Source organism: Pelodiscus sinensis, chromosome 1, assembly GCF_052426305.1.
Source record: "Pelodiscus sinensis isolate ZL-2025 chromosome 1, ASM5242630v1, whole genome shotgun sequence".
NCBI classification, from domain to species: domain Eukaryota; kingdom Metazoa; phylum Chordata; order Testudines; family Trionychidae; genus Pelodiscus; species Pelodiscus sinensis.
Window position 1 is genome coordinate 299,838,447 of NC_143052.1, and position 17,308 is coordinate 299,855,754.

Here is a 17,308-nt window from a genome sequence, read left to right on the forward strand (position 1 = left end):
CGGAGGAGGCGGGAGGCGGGACCAGGCGTCCCGCCGCTCCAGTCCTCCGGGTGAGAAAATCCCCGTTCGTAACTGCGGATCCGACATAAGTCGGATCTGCGTAACTCGGGGACTGCCTGTAATGTAATAAATACTAGTGAGTATTTGCATAGATTCTATTTGCCCAGAACATTCTTTGGAAATAAGTGTCGGGAATAGGGTAGGGGGAGGAGGAGATAGCATGGTAAATATTTTAAGTAAAAATAATATAACCAAAAAAGCCCATATATGCAGTTGATGGTTGTTCTTGACTGATTTCCTGCTACTGGTTGGTACCAACAACAATATGAATGTACATTAGCAGCACAAAATAATAAATTAATGACAATATAAGAGTGCTGTTTTAGTACTCTGAGAGCATTTGCTATAAGACAAAAATTAGAAACAGAATTCAGTTTCATAAAATGACCTTTCAAAAAATAACCTGACTAATTTGCAGTGTCAGTTTTTTTGTGTCATGTTTAAATAATACGATTATTATAAGCACATTTTCATTCTATAAATACTCAAGAGTCTGTGACTGGTCCTGAGAATTCTGTTGTTTATTTTTAGTTAACTCAATATCTTGCAGTCTCTACTCAAGAGAGCAGTACCAAAGGGTTACATGATTTGACCCAAGACTACTAAAATCATTTCTAGAAAATATGCTTGAGTTAGTATTAAGCTGAGATACCAGATTTGTGTTACAGATGCATCTGGCTTTCGACAAATGTGGTTTTGACCATTAAGGACCACTCCTAGGTTTCTGCAAGAATTGTTGCCACACCTCATGCAAACAAGATAGAGACTTTCTTTGAGTTCAGAATCCAGGATTGCAGAAAATAAGACAAAGGGGTACTCCTCCAGCCAAATGTATTTTGGGAGCTCCCTTCAGCAGGTACACTGATACAGAAAATTCCTATTGCTTTTTCTTTCCAACATACTTTCAAATGCAGCACATCTTCATAGAGCTATTCCCCGTCTTTCTAGTGGTTGACTTTTGAAGGCCTGGTTGCAAAATTCACCCTTTACTACCTACAGTTGCTGTTTGCCCCAGCCAGGAGGCAACGAGAGTGGGGGGAGCAGGAGCCAGTGCTGGGGGAGCCAGCTTAAAATCCAGTTCCCCCAGCACTGCCTCCATGGGGATAGGGGAGTAGTGAGGACCAGGTGCGAGCTGGGCATCAGCTGATTCCCAGCTGATGCCCAGTCCCAGATGCTGCATCTGTTTTTTAAATGTATTAAGAGCCTAGCAGCTCTTAATACATTTCAAAATCAGAAGTGCAGTTGGGGGGGAACCCGGCACGAGCTGGGCCACCTGATTCCTGGCTCACGCTGAGTCCCCCCTGCTGCGCTTTAGCCTGTTAAATGTATTAAGATTAGCTAGGAATCATCTGGCCTGGCTTGTGCCCCCCTCCCTCCCTCCCCCCCCGCCCCGCTCCACACACACACTGTGCATGAGCCTTTTAAATGTATTAGGAGCTGGCAGGCTCTTAATACATTTCAAAGGCAGAGTCACAGCAGGCTTAACTCCTTGGGTTGGGAGCTAACCCCACTGTGGCTCCCCCGTTTATCGACTAGTTGATGGAAAATCCATCGACTAGTCGATTAGCTAATTAACCTATATTTAACATCCCTATAATGAATATGCAAATAAAATGTTGCCTGACTGCATAGCCCCAATCCAGCCCCTTGCTCCCCAGTGCCTAACACCCTTTGACTCCCCACCTATTTGACCCTTTAACCTCTGACCCCTGTAGCCCATGCCAACACCCTCTTGCCCCATGACCCCACTATGCCTTCACCCAACAGCCCTTTACCCCCACCACACCTCCTCACTCTCCAGAGCGAGACTGCCCCCATAGGGAGTGTGGCCGTTACTGCTGTGCGGGGAGGAGGGGAACAGTCTTTGGCAGCATGTAATCCCTCCTCCTCTGCACTTCCTCCCTCCCCAAGTGCATCTTGTGCTCCCATTGGTGGGGTGTGGGGGTGGAGTGCGGCATTCCAGCCGGGCCGCCATTTCCAAGGAGGGATGGAGGCACCTCCTGCTCCACCTCCTCAGCCCCAGTGTCACCACTGGCAAAAGCAGAGCGCAGGTGGATAGAGAAAGCATGGAGCCCCAGCCGTCTGCCTTTACCAAGGGGGGAAGAAGGAGGGAGGTGCCTCCTTCCGCATCCTCTTGCTGCGCCTTCAGCCACCACGGCTGCCAGAGATAAGCTGCCACAAACAGTTGGCTTGAGCTCCAGCAGCTGCCACCACCCAGCAGTCAGCGGGTCGCGGACCAGCAGCATTCAACGGACTGGCAGTTGGGAACCGCTGCTTTAAGCAACTTGAAGCATGGAGCTGTTTGTTGTTTATGTGATTTGGTTTACACTCTGCAATGGAGTGTTTGCTAACTGTATTGCAATGTGTAAATAATAATTGTGCTGGGAAGTAAAACATTCAACAAAGTTCAAGTGGTTTTTGGTTTTGTTCTTTGGGGTTTTTTTTGGCATTTAATTTTCTAGGTTGTTTTACTTAACTGTGAAACCCTTAAAGTGGTGTAAAGATGCCCAACATAGGACATCACTTTCATACTTCAGGGACTTAAATTTAAGCACCGAAATCCGCATGTCATCATCTGCTATCTTTTTGAGAGAGTTTGTCTATGTGTGTGTCTGTCTGTTCAAGAACTCCTCCTAAACAGGAAGAGCCAGGATCACCAAATTTGGTATGCATCTTCTTCTTATCATAACTTAAAGCAAGGTCAGGGGTTGGCTGTTCCAGGAAAATGGGATGTGCCTGGAATGGGATTGCATCTCATAAAACCATACGGAAACGAGACAAAGTCACCAGGCAGGTGAAAAGATCTGACTGGGGATGCACCACACCCCATCCAGCACTGTCCCAGACCTGAGCCTCCCACTTCCCAAGTGCCCTTTAGGGAGCATGGGGCCTAAAGTCCCTCCCACTCCCTGATTCATGTGGGGTCTTTTCTGGCTGTTCTTCTTCATCAGGGAGCAAGGGGAAGATGCACAGTTTGCTGCATTCCTTATTCTGGCTGCGGGGCTTGGGGGCAGATGAACCTGGACCTGCCCCATCTGGGGGACATGCATCCCTCCCGCAGCTGTGCCCGCTGGAGCTTCGGCAGTCATGGAGAGGCACGTCTCACCTGGCCCCAAACTGCTGTGGTGAGAGAGGGCTGGAACAGTCCTCCCTGGGGCAGCCTGCAGGCTGAATGCCTCATCCCCAGCCCCATTCCAGAGCAATGATTTAAAGCATGTACAGTTTCATCTGATTTCCCAACAAAGAAAAATTGAATTGAGGGCCTGAACAATGCCAAGTACATCTTCTAGTAGATTTCAAAAGCTGAGGCTCTGCAAGGAGCGTGGGATCAGTGGTAGTTCCCAGGCAGGGCTCTTGCTACAGTTAAAAGGCAGAGGCGTTCTTATAGAATAATTGAATAGCTGATGGAAGTCCAATCAACTGTTCGATTTAGTTAATTAATGTTAATTTAACATCCCTAGTGTAGACCGCACCGGAAGTCGAAATAAGCTATAAACTCAAGTTGCATAGCTTATTTTGAGTTTAGCCCTGCTGTGTAGGCGTGCTGTAAGTGGAAAATGCCCAGTCCACCTTCAGCAGCATCTGTCAGTTGGTTTCTTCAGTGATGGGGTCTTTGCCATTGGTCCAGTTTTACAGAGGCAAATCCAGTAATTCCACTACCAGCCTGCACTCAGCACTCCCCCTTGTGACTGGCATATTTGGATCTGATCCCCCAGCAGTCAGAGATTGTAGATGCCCCACACCAGAAGCCCAAAGGATACTATTGGGTTTCATGCTCTAGAGCACTCATTTGTGCAAGCTACTGGGGATGTCCCTGTGCAGACGACTGCACGATTAACCAGTAAACCTAGGCTTATCGGTTAATCCTGTTGACTACATGCATTCCCCCCCCCCCCCTTGCCTACTCTGAGAGGCAGCAGCACGGAGGGTGAGGGGGGGCAGGCAAGAGCTGATACACATGGGGAGCCAGCTTTTAAGCAAGCTCTTAGCACATGCTAACTCTGAAAACCCCCTGCCTCTCCCCTTTGTTTCCCCCTACAGGCAGGAGCCAGTGCTGGAGGGAGCCAGCTTAAAAGCTTATACTGCAGAACCCACAGTGCCACCGGATCCCCTGGAGTGGGGCTGATAGCCAGGAGCCAGTGTGCACTGAGAGCTGGCTTATAAGAACTGGCTGCTGGCTCTGCTTCTGTGAAGCAGCAGCAGCCCCATACTATGGGCTCTAATACACAGCCTGCTCCTGGGAAGCCAGCTGTTACCCTGTGCTGCCAGACTGGCAGCTAACATGTACCAGCAGCTGGCTGCAGCTCCTTGCTGTAGCCTCTGTATCAGAGCCCGCAGCACAGGGACAGCAGTTGGCTGCCCAGAAGCAGGGCTAGCAGCCATAGCATGCCAGGAGCTGGCTTGTAATATAAGCGCCGGCTCCCGGCCCTGCTCCTGGGAAGCCGGCTGCTCTGCAGGTTCTGCAATATAAGTTTTATATACTGCAGAGCCTGCAGCGTGTCTAACAACTAGAATTTTTAACAGGTGCAATGTTACTTTTTAAACTATTTTTTACATCCCTAATTACAATATGTTGTATATCTAGAATCACAGAACACTAGAATTGGAAGGGACCTAGAGAGGTCATTGAGTCCAGTCCCCTTGCCGTTCCTGGACCATCCCCATTAGATGTCTTAGATGTCTATCTAACCTGCTCTTAAATAGCTCCAGAGATGGAGATTCCACAACCTCCCAAGGCAACTTATTCCAGTCTTTAACCATCCTGACAGGAAGTTTTTCCTAATGTCCAACCTAAACCCTCCTTGCTGCAGTATAAGCCCACTGCTTCTTGTCCTAACTTCAGAGGCCAAGAAGAACAATTTTTCTCCCTCCTTCTTGTGAAACCTTTTTGATAGCAGTTTTCAGGTATCATGTCCCCCGTCAGTCTTATTTCCAAACTAAACAAGGCCAATTCTTTCAGTCTCCCTTCATAGGTCATGTTCTCTAGGCCTTTAGTCATTCTTGTTGCTCTTCCCTGGATCTTCTCCAATTTCTCCACATCTTTCTTGAAATGTGGTGATCAGGATTGAACACAAGACTCCATCTGAGGCCTAATCAGCGCAGAGTAGAGCAGAAGAATGACTTCTTGTGTCTTGCTCACAACATTCCTGTTAATGCATCCTAGAATCATGTTTGCTTTTTTTTTTTTTGCAACAGCATCACATTGTTGACTCATATTTAGCTTGTCCATTGTGATCCCTAGATTCCTTTCTGCCATACTCCTTCCTAGACAGTCGCTTCCCATTCTGTATGTGTGAAACTGATTGTTCCTTCCTAAGGTGAGTACTTTGCATTTGTCCTTATTAAACTTCATACCTATTTACCTATCTAATTCCAAGCTATTCTTTTTCCTAAAATGGCTGTATGGGAAAAGCTCCAGGAATCATAGGGATTAATCACGAGAATTACAAGATATGATTAGTATGAAAATATACTCCAGCTCAGCACTGATACTGAAATACTTCAGCAGTCCCCTTCTTCCTTTGTGTTCTTTATGGCATATAGATGTGCGCTTCATTTGAAAAGGGCCAGCATTTATTTTTAAAACTATTAATTAGTTTTTCCAGTGGTTCCCTGTTTAGAAACAATGTTGGGCACTGGTACAACTTAGTTGGGAATGCTTGGTATGCAAAGGATGCAGGACTCTGCATGTCTGTAAAATGGGGATATTTGGGTTGTAAACTCTTGGAGAAGGTACCTTCTCTTACTGTGTGTATCTACGGTGCCGTTCACCAAGAGGTCCTGTTATCATTCAGATAGTCTAGTCAGTAATAAATGGTATCAGTAATTGCTTAAGCCTCCTCTTTCATTGGTCTCTGGAGACTCCTGCCAAAAGTCCTTAGTCAAACACAACTTGGTCAAGCCAGGACTGTAAGATTGGGCCCTTGTTGTTTTATTCTGGTAAAGGTCTACGTTGATTGAAATCAACCCGTGAGACTGAACTGGAGAATTAAGCCCCAGCTAGGCACCAAAAGCCCAGGCTACGCTAGAAAACTAAATCAGTTTAACTTTGTAGGTCAAGATGTGAAAAATCCAGACCCCTGAGTGGTGACCTAGATCTCCATGTAGACAGTGCTGGGACGATGGCTCACTGGGGTATGCTGAATCCTCCTTTTGGAGATGCAAACTGCTATTTAGCCAACTTGCTCTAACTTGGATATGGCATGTACCTTACTAAAATCTGTATAAAACTAAAGGTCCTGTCAGGTTTTGAGATGAAGACCTTGGGACTGAGCCACTCACTTTGGGACTTTTCAACTGCCTGCATGTCTAACATTGCCTGTACCTCCTTTTCCACTATCCAACATGTTCACTGTATCAGGGACCATGTGGTAGCTCAGACACTCTTAAGCCAGCTCCCCCCAGCATCAGCTCCTGCATCCCCCACGGCAGCAAGGTGTGGGGAGGGAAAGCGAGTAGAGTAGTGACTAGTCACTTACATCCCTAGTGAACAGTCATATCTGGGCTTGAACCTCTAGGTGTGGGCTAAGCACTTAGTCTGTGGCCCTCCACCTCCTGGCTGGGGCAAACAGCAACTGTCTTTGACTTCAGCCTTCTGGTCTACAGGTTAGCGCATGTCCAGCTCTGCCTACAGAACTGGGGTCAGATGGTAAGGGGACTGCCTGCTGCTGCTAGGGCCCTGGTGGAGTAGGTCCCCCTACCTCTGACCCCAGTTCTGCTTGACTAGGCTTATTGGATAATCAACTAGTCGCTTACATCCCTAGTGAACAGTGATATCTGGGCTTGGACCTCTGGACTTTCTCTCATACAGCCGGTCCTGGATTCTGCTGAGGGCTTGCGCCTCTGGGAGGGGTTTTTGCCTCCTTCCCTGGTCCGACCTTAACTGAGCTGCAGAGCCCTCCTCTTATACTTCCTGTCTTGCCTGTGCACTCGCTGCAAGGAGGGCAGGGCGGAGTTAGCTATACCCAGCAGAGGGATTTGACCCCCTCAGTAGGGGAGGGAAGTCATCCTGCTTTGCTATTGGACTATATTGGACTACTGTATAGTGATTCTTTTGATTTGCTCCTATCATCAGTAAACTGTAAGATAATAGTTCTCAAACTGTGGTCCGCAGACCCTGCCGCCTCCCACGTCCGTGGCTCAAGCTCAGCACCCCCCTTCTTCCTACAGCTGAGCACCCACACTCATGCTCCAGCCTTTCCCTCCCTCTCCCATGTAGTTAGAGTGCCAGGGTCGGTTTCCCATGGGGGTGGAGGAGAGAGAAAGTCCTGAGCCTCGCTGTGCAATCTGTCTTGTGGGAAAGGAGTGCTCCCCCTCTCCCGGCTGGAGGATTTCCCTGCTGCTCCCGTTGGCCAGAATCTGGGCACTAGGAGTAGTGGGAGGCAGTGCATGGGACCGGCACGGGGCTCAAAGGCAAGTATATGTCCCTGTCATGCCCAGATCCCCACACTATCAGCCCCCCATGCAATCTTCCCCCTGCCGAGACCCTGCACCTCCAGCCCGCTCCTGCACCCTCCCCCTTGGCCAGATACCCTACCCCCAGTCCACTCTCGCATCTTCCCTTGCTCTTGCACTCTCCTCAGTAGCCAGACATCCTACCCCTACCCGTTCCTGCACCCAGACTTGTTTCTGTATACTTGCTCCTGGCCACACACTGCACCTTCCCTTGCTCTTGCCCCCTCCCCTTGGCCAGGCATCCTACTCCCAGCCTGCACTTGCACCCTACCTCCCATCCAGACCTTGCACCTTCACTCCCTCCTGCACCCCACCTCCTGCCCAGATCCTGCATCCCCATTCCTCTTGCTGGCAGCCTTGTCCCACACACTGAACCCCTCATTTTTGTCCCAACCCCAAATAGGGGGGTCTGCAAAATCCATTAACCTTGGAACCCCAGAAGAGTTAATCTGGGCTATCGGAAACCATGAACCTCAGTCCTCCCTGCCCCTCCCCCAGTGGGGCTGGAATGCCACAGGAGCAAAGTGTCTCAGCTGGGGCCATATCAATGAGGCTTCTCATTTGTGTGGTCCCCAACTGATTTTTCTGTGAGTTAGTGGCTCCTGACCCAAAAAGGTTCCCCACCGCTGCTACAAATAAAGAAAATATGGGAACCTTCTGTGTTGGACATAAATTAATATTTTACTTTATTTAAAATGAAATTTGATAAACTAACATGAGAAAGTTAAAGTGTTTAACCTGTTTAATAATTTAAATTAATCTTTTCTTACTGATTAAATTAAACCCTTCCTCCTAGCTGCTGCACTAGCAAAATGACTCGGGTGTAATGATGTAATTAATGTCGAGTTTCCATTAGCAACTGGTGGTGCACAGAAAGGTTTGTATTGAGTCAGGTGAGCCATGGGCCAAAAAGTTTGAGAAGCACTGGACAAGAGCAGTGATTCTCAATCTATTAATCATTGTGGGCTGCAAATACCATTGGAAATGTGTTAGCTGGGCCTCAGATTGAGAACCACAGCACCCACCCCAACTGCTGTGCCCAATCCCCTCAGCCCAGGGACCTCTACAGAGTGGGACCAAGATTAGAGCTTCAGTGGTGGGGCTGAGCAGCAGCCCTGACCCTGACCCCTGCTGTGTGGGGCTATGTGATAGCCCTGACCCCAGAACCAGCTGTGAGGGGCCAGGCGGCAGCTCTGACTGCAAGCCCTGACCCTGGTGTGCAAGGCCTGGCGGCCAGCCCCAACTCCCATGCGTGGGCCCTGGTGGCATAGTAGTCCTAGCCCTGGACTTTGCCACCCTTTAGCATACAACTGAGCCACAACTGTGTGCTAATTGGGCCATGTGACCTGCTGTTCTTTGGTCATGAATCTCTGGATTAGAGCAATATCCTTCTCAGATGAGGAAAACTGACACTTTGGGCCTGATTCTGTAGGCTCTGAATCTGAAACAACTATTGGTTACAGTGGGATTTGGAAGGGCTGCCAGATTGGGCCCCGTTTGTGTGACTCAGCAGTAAGTGGATGGAGAAACATTAAATCATGACAGGGTACAGCAGAATACCATGTAAAGAAATCTGAAAGGCAGAGAATCCCTTCAGAGTCTTTGTACAGAGAGAGGAGATTTGACTCCAGTGAACGTATCTGTGGGTAGAGTCTGGAAGCCCAATTGGTGCTCTGAGCCCTACACAGATGTCAAGGATCTATTGGAAGCACAGATCTATTCCTGAGTGCCTCTATGCAGCCTCACTGGCGCGCTCGTGCTCCAGCCTGAAGCTGTCTTGCAGCCCTCACCTGCCCTCTCCTCACTCCCAGATACCCAGTCCCAAAAGGTTTGTCTACATTGCAGTAAAAACCCTGCAGCACTCTTGTTCGGGCTCAGGCTAGAACCTGGGCTCTGAGACCCACCCCCTTCATGTTTTTTCAGAACTTGCGCTTCTGCCTGAGCCCAATCATCTCCACTGCTGTCTTAGCCCCATACCTCAACCACACAAGCCCACGTGAGCAGCCTGACACCAGCCATAGCCATGTTGCATGCCATTTATTGCAGACATACTCTAAGAAGGCCCTACAACAGATTCCGAGCTAAGAGGTCTGGTGCTATAGAAGCAACTGACTCTCTGGCATGGGGAGTCACTAGCAGTGCCACACAGCTGAAGTAGTTTGAGTCATTCATAAGAGATCCAGGACTGATTGCAGTGTTCAGGGAGAAAGAAGTAAAGCTCTCTCTCATCACATCATGGGCCATTCAAAGCTGAGTGAGTGAGGGAATTCTTTAAGGTTAAAATCTCTGGTTAAGGTTAAAAGGTCTGTAGCAAAACCCGCATTGCTTTCAGTAGGGGCAGGATTTCACCCCAAGTGCTTTGCTAGTATCTGCATCTGCACATGCGTGTGGCAAGACCAGGTTTAGAATGACCATTATCAAAAATCCTTCTCTCAAGTCACATTTATCATGAACCAAGTTACAGCTAGATGAAAGGGTAGCTGTGTTCAGACATGTTAGGCAAGGGGTTAGAAACTGTAAATGACAGAAGAGGGTGGGACATAGTATTCAACCATGTAGATAGTCTAGAACTGAAATTCACAGCCTTCAAATATGGGACACTTAAAAATAAACGTAGTGTGTTGTTAATGAAATCCGTTCAGCTGCAGGCCTGCTTTCATCTTCATGCTTAATCTGCAGCTGCAATAAGATTCTTTCATCTTACCTCATGTTTTTTTCTTCCCGCTCAGCTTTTTTTCCTCCTGTCCCATCTACTTGCCTGGTTTCCCTTTCAAAATGGTTTCTCTCTCTTTCCCACCTCTTGGCTTTATTTCTATGCCTCTCAGCTGTTCCTTGTTATGGGAATTAGTGTAGCTCCATGGATTCAGCACTGGACTCGCACTCAGACACCTGAATTCTGTTTCCAGCACTGCCAATGATCTCAGTTCACCTCTTTGTACCTCAATTTTCCATTTGTACAATTAAGCTAATGATCTTAATCTCCTGCTTTTGAGATCTAATGATGAAAAGTAGGGATGTAAGTGACTAGCGACTAGCCTAGGCTTATCGGGTAGTTGAGTCTCCACTCGACTGCTCGCTTCCCCCCCTCCTTGGTGTCTCTGTATCAGGCCAGCGGTCTGGGACCCAGCACGAGCCGGGACTGCTCAGTCCCAGCTTGCACAGCGGTCTAGGACCAACCATTGCTGTGGCTCTGTGCGCCCGGCTCCTACTACATTTAAACGGAAGAGCTGTAGTGGGGACACTTATTGACTAATCGGGTAGTCAATATAAATTATATCAACTACACGATTAGTCAGTTACCCACTTCTTAATATCTTTAATGGAAAAGCACTGTATAAGAGCTAATTATGACAAAGCATTGTACTCATTTTAGATGAGTATATGTATATGACTTCTTCATGCTTTCATACTTTAAAAATTGTTTTTCTATCCTTTGGTGCTGTGTGAAAGACCTACACAAAGAACAGGGGGAAATGACTGCAGTGAAACAGAATATACATAATGTGGTGTCAAAGGCACATGTTTTGAAAAAAACCCTACTCTTTTCCTTCTGTCTTTTCTAGTTACAGTAATCTGAGGTTTTAGTTGTAACCGTATTATGGAAGAAATGTACAGATATTATTGCTTTAAAACACAGTGTCTTTTATATCTGAGACATTTTCTTTGCAGATAATTTCTTTTCCCTTTAATTCTTGTGGAGGTTTAGTTGCTGTCCTAGAGTCAGTTTCCCAGTGTCTAGCAATATGTGATCCCAAAGCATGGTACAGTATATGTCTAAGAAACCCTTTGAGAATATCTGTGAACATATTCAGTTGTTTCATTGACACCGAAACAGATGACAGCAGTCTTTCTCTACATTGGCAACCATGCAGTCTGTTGGGTGTACTGTGGTATCAAGACAGTCTTAGGGTATGTCTACACAGCAGGGCTAAAGTCAAATTAAGCTACACAACTTCAGCTATGTCAATTGTGTAGCTTAGTCGAAATAGCTTACTTCTGCTTTTGGCACTGTCTATGTAGTAGGAAGTCAAAGGAAGAGCAATCTTCCTTCGACTTCCCTTACTCCTCGTGAAATGAGGGTTACCAGGAATCAGAGTAAGAAGTCCTCCAGCTTGACATTATTTCAAAATAATGGCTTGCTGTGTAGATGCGCACTATGTTATTTCAGAATAACATCAGTTATTCCAAATAACGCTGCTGTGTAGATGTACCCTTCCAATGCATCCATACAGGTGTATGCAATTCTTACAGAAGATATGTGTGTGTACAGCATTTGGCAAAACCGGCTTCCGCTCTATACACAGTAGCTTGTAGGCGTGTCCTGTTTTCTTTAAGACCAGTGGAACTTTTCCCATTGACTTCCGTAAGAGCAGGATTATACTTGTTAAGTGAAATCCACCCATGTGATGGTGATCAGCTCAGGGGCTATGCACCACTAAAGTCCCCAACATTTGATTTAAATGGGACATATTAAGTGATGCATAAACCTTGTGCTAGTCCTCTGTCCAGGAATAAATATTACCAGCAGCACCAGTTCTTCCATGGGCACTCCTTGAATTGTCTCAGTGTGTGAGACTTCCAGGATCTATTCCTGAATCTGTCATGCTGGGGCTGTGTGTTGTTGCTGGACAAGCTTCCATTAACTTACTGGATTGGATGCCTTTTCACTGACTTCACTGGGAGTTGGATCAGGTCACAAAACAGCATGCACATGATGGCTCTGTGTCCTCTGTAGGCCTCTCCTCATATCAGGCTCCTTACTAGTATGGCTTCTGTAAAGCCACAGTGGCAGGTTGCAGAATTCTCCGAAGCAGCTCTTCAGTCCATTTTAAAGGGCCTCCCTATCTTAGGAGCAGTCAGTGGAAAAGTAATATGGCTTTGTGTTGTCTTACCCTTCCACCTGAGTTCCATGAAGCCAAGTAAGCTGGAGAAGTAACTGTTGTTGACTAAATGATGCAAGGCATTTACACAAGTGTTGCATGTGCTATTGCCACAAAGCTTGACATTTAGAGACTGTGAGACCAGGACTGGTAGTAACACTTGATCTCAAATGGCAAAGCTCATGACTTTGTAAAACTATAGAGTTTGATGATCAGAGTTGAGATGTCCTTCTTCCATGGACTCCAGTCATCAGCATAGAACATACCAGACTATCAAAACTGAAAACATGTCATCAGACATTGCTTAAAGCCCTTCAAAACTTTAACCTAGGAGTGCAGCAGGCAGCCACTCCCCGTATAAGTTGCTTGATAGAAGATGCTTAAGTCTGAAACAGATGTGGTCCTAAAAGATTATGTAAATTAAATTAAGTTGTGAATTACCCTATTCCTGTCTTTACAGCACTATAGCAGAGAGGCTGCCTAGGTATTTCATAATGGAACATTTAGGTACAGGAACAAATGACTTCGTCTGCTGAGCAGCCAGCAGTATTATGTAATCTAATAGCATTGAGGCAGGATGTTTTGATGATAATAATAGTCAATATCAGTATAGGGTATGTATATCTCAAAGCAGCATTTAATACCATTTATGCTTTGTATTCAGATGTTTTTAAAAATTTTGTTTTAAGAGAGAAATGAAGGTGCACAAAAGGAAATGATATAATATAGCCTTATCTTAGACTTCATCACATGATCTGCAGAGCACTGCTTTTGCTTTTATACTGTACCCTTGGCTTCTCTCCCACTAACAACAATAGTGTTCAGACTCATGCTGAGGTCACTGTTGAATTATTTAATTTGACTGGAAGAGATTAATGTGTTTATTTAAAACCTTGTTCAAAATGGAAAAAAAATCCCAGGACAATATTCTTACGCATGTAAGTTTGTATTCCACGTATGCTTTCAGATCTGCTAATTGTAAAATTGGATTGCCTTATCTAGAACAGTTGTTTACATACATTAGTGCCCGGGGACACCCCTTAGATAAGAAATGTTCCCCGTGTTCCAAATCAGCCTAAAACAGCAGGTTTGATCATTGGCTCTCTAGGTTCTCTGTTCATTAAATAGGATCTGATCATCATCACTGTTCCTTCCCATCCAGGTTTTCATTTTCTCACATGAGGCTGGAATTTGGAGCAGCCCAAACTACTCTGCAGCAGGGTTAGCTCCCTGGTGGGGGTGGGGTGGCTGTGGCTCTACCTTTCACTGCAGAGATGGTGCTGGGAAGAACTGGCTTTTAAGTTAGCTTCCCCTCCTCCCCCCTCACCCAACCCCGGCTTCTGTTTCTCCCCTCCTCCCTCCCCCCTGATATAGAGGCATGGGGGGGGGGGGGTGGCAAGTGACTAGCAGAGCACTCACTCGACTACATGACTAGTTGCTTACATCCGTAGCTCTGACTCCTCACTCCCCCTCTTGCTGCCTCTGATTTCAAAAGGAGAGAGGCCAGTGGGGACGGAAACAATCACGCTGGCGCGGGTTCCCCTCTGTGCCTCTTCTGCAGGCGGCTGTGGTACATTTGAAAGGGAGAAGAGCAGCGGTTGGAACCAGCGCAAGTGGGTTTGTCTCAATTGCCACTCGCCCCGTCTCCCTGCTGCCCTCTGCCTCCCCTACCTCTCATGGAGATGGTGCTGGAAGGAATCTGCTTTTAAGCTGGCTTCCCCCAGAACCGGCTCCTGCTCCCCCCACCCTCCCTTACTGCATCTCTCTGATAGAGGCAGTGTAGGCGGGGAGGTGACTGGTCGTGTTCCTACTCAACTACCTGATAACCATTTGCTCATCAGGTAGTCGACTAGTCGTTTACATCCATAGTGTGAAGAAGTACTTTTCTTTGGTTGTTTTAAACCTGCTGCCTTTTCATTTCCTTGAGTGACCCCTGGTTCTTGTGTTCTGTGAAGGGGTAAGTAACATGTTTTCTTCACATGATTTTATAGATCTGCTATTTCTCCCCATTAGTTGTCTTTTCCAGGCTAAACAGTTCAACTCTTTTTAATCTCTCGTCATAAAGAAACTCTTCCATATCTGTAATAATTTTTGTTGCCGTTCTCTGTACCTTTCCCATTGCTAATATTAGCTTTTTTAAGATTGGGTGACTGGGTGCTGGAACAATTTGTGTAGTGGGGCTGAACTGTAAAACCTGTATATGATGGAAAGCACTTCAAGCTGCAGCACCTCCAGCCTTCCTAACTGAAGTACCTATAAAAAAACCAACAAATGGTCTGGTAGCACTTTATAGACTAACAAAACATGTAGATGGTATCATGTTCGTGGGAACAGCCCACTTCTTCAGATGACCGAAGTTATGAGTTGGGATGTGTACACTTGAAATAAATAGGGGAGAGGAAGGGGAGGGAAGAAAAAGGGAGGGGGCTGGGAGACAGAGTCATCAGTAAGTATCTGGAGAATGCTTACTTAAACCAAAGCAGATAAAAATCAAAGTCAATAGACATGTTTCTGTGTCTTCATACTGACCATTTCCTAGCAAATATAGCACAGGATCCATCTATTCGGTTGTGTCATGAAGTCTGTGATTCACATTCAGAAGCTTTGAATTCCTAGAGAAAGCGGAGTAAATATGACTTCTTTTCATGAGGAGTGGAGAGAAAATAACTTTAAAATAGTTATAGATTTTTTAAAGTTATTAAGTGAAAAATTGAGACTAGTGTAATTACAATTTCTGATGATTGATTATGGCATATGACTCGAGGTAGTATAAGATTTCAGGAGCAGGAGAGGAGTTGTGTTCAGAAGAACAATGCCTCATCTAGTTTAAAAACTATTTTTCTATTGGATGAAATTTAGTCCTAAAGTGAGGATATGCGAAGATATACATCAACGGCACTGAAAACCAAAGAATTATTTTTAACTTTAAGAAAGGAGTTTTTTAATCAATGAACTTTACTTTGCAATTGTTGCAATCCCAACATTGCAGCATTTTCCTAGTGCATGACAGCAGGAAGTGTCTTTCTCGAGAAACCGTCTGAAAATGCTAGTTTAAATGGCTACATAGATGCTTTGCTTTGTCTAATATTAGAGAAATGTAAAAACAAAGGACCCAGCTTCCAAGGGTAATATTGCATACAAAATAGCAGAGAGAGTGAACAGTAAGCAAACTTTTGAGGTTCTTTCTCTTTTTTAAAATCTAATTTTATTAAAAGTATAAATCAGGAATTATATTAAACCTAACTCAGGTTGTGTTGTTGTTTCAGGCTTGATCAACATTTTCGTGCTATTGGGGAAAGGTCGGAGTCCCACGCAGTTGCAAAGTTCTCATCCTGTGCCTAACACTAGGAAGACTGTTATGTGGGGAAGAGGCTCTCTGTGAAAGCCACTGCCCTGTCTGAATATTGTGAAGACTTCACCCAAGCTTTGAATATTGTGAAGACTTCACCCAAGCTTTGAATATTGTGAAGACTTCACCCAAGCTTTGTAAGCAGCTGAGAGATTGGTGCTTCTTATGCACTCCAGCACCCCTATTAGCTCATTGTTCTCCTTCACCAGCCCAGCAGTGAAAAGACTGCTGGGCTGGAAGCAAGGAGATGAAGAGGAAAAGTGGGCGGAGAAGGCTGTAGATTCCCTGGTGAAGAAACTGAAGAAGAAGAAAGGTGCCATGGAAGAGCTTGAGAGGGCTCTGAGCTGTCCTGGCCAGCCCAGCAAGTGTGTCACAATCCCACGCTCCTTGGACGGGAGGCTGCAGGTGTCCCATCGCAAGGGGCTGCCCCATGTCATCTATTGCAGAGTGTGGCGTTGGCCTGATTTACAGTCTCACCATGAATTGAAACCACTGGAATGTTGCGAGTTTCCATTTGGCTCGAAGCAGAAAGAAGTGTGCATCAACCCCTACCATTACAGACGGGTGGAGACCCCAGGTAATAGATCATTTGAAAATGATACAATCAGCTCTTTGGGTAAAATGTCTGTACTTGGTGCATCCTAACTAATCTTGCTGTGAAATCTTAACAAAGAAGGCTCTGTTCAACTGAAAAGGATTCCAGATCTGGCTTTTGCCCATAAATTTGGGATTTACAGGGGCCCTATTCTCTCCTGGTAAAAGACAAGGAAATCCTACTGAAGTGTGAGAGGAGACTCTGACATCAGGAACTTGTCCAGGGTGCTGACTGCCTTTTTTCCCTTTGATATATTGGGTTCTAGCTACCCCAACATCATCACCAGTTAATATTGTGACTATTAACATGAAGACAAACTAGTCTCTCAACCCTGACTAGATCTTTGTCTGACTCTAAAATGACAAAAACTGACTTGCTAATTGTAGTACATGGCATTTTTAAAGATTAGAGTAGATCCAAAGGGATGAATTAATTGTCATAAAGGTACACCAAAGATCCTAGACCTTAGCTCAATCTAGTCTTCATAAAAGACCCATTGTTGTTCTGCTGCTGTGGGTTTTTCATATCTAGGTGAACATTTATACCTTCCTCACTCCATGCCCCATTTCCTCATGCTACTTTAAATTTTCCTGCTGAAGGTCATCTTCAGGGTAGACTTCAACCAGCATTGGAAATCCCTGCCTTTATCATGGGATCACTGGATTTGCATGGCAAAGAAACTGCTAAACAATGATTGTAAAACTGTTGTCTGCCACCCCAGTCTTGTGGCAATTTACTGGTGCATTGGGTTTGTAGTTAGTAACTGTAAACCAGGTATTGCCATTGATGATCCTCTGTCAGTCATAAACCTTGAAGTGAAATTAATTAAGGTCAGATAATATGAACCATGGGATTTTGCTTTTATTACTGTTTTGTATAACTGAAGAGAGAAAACAATGTTTGTTAACATAGGGTATGTCTACACTAGCTCCCTAGATCCATATAGGGGGCTAGTGTAGACATACCCAT

General features: G+C 45.7%; 1 protein-coding gene across 3 annotated transcripts in view; it reads left to right on the top strand.

The window, feature by feature from the left end:
* Positions 1-17,308, top strand: part of SMAD9 (SMAD family member 9) — a 58,849-nt gene that overhangs the window by 4,772 nt on the left and 36,769 nt on the right. For 2 of the 3 annotated variants that reach the window (XM_075919157.2, XM_075919158.2), the window contains exon 2: positions 15,662-16,321. In XM_075919157.2, the coding sequence (XP_075775272.1) occupies positions 15,910-16,321 (412 nt within the window). In that variant the 5' untranslated portion in view covers positions 15,662-15,909. The remainder of the gene's footprint in view (positions 1-15,661; positions 16,322-17,308) is intronic. The other variant, XM_089775500.1, reaches the window with a different exon arrangement.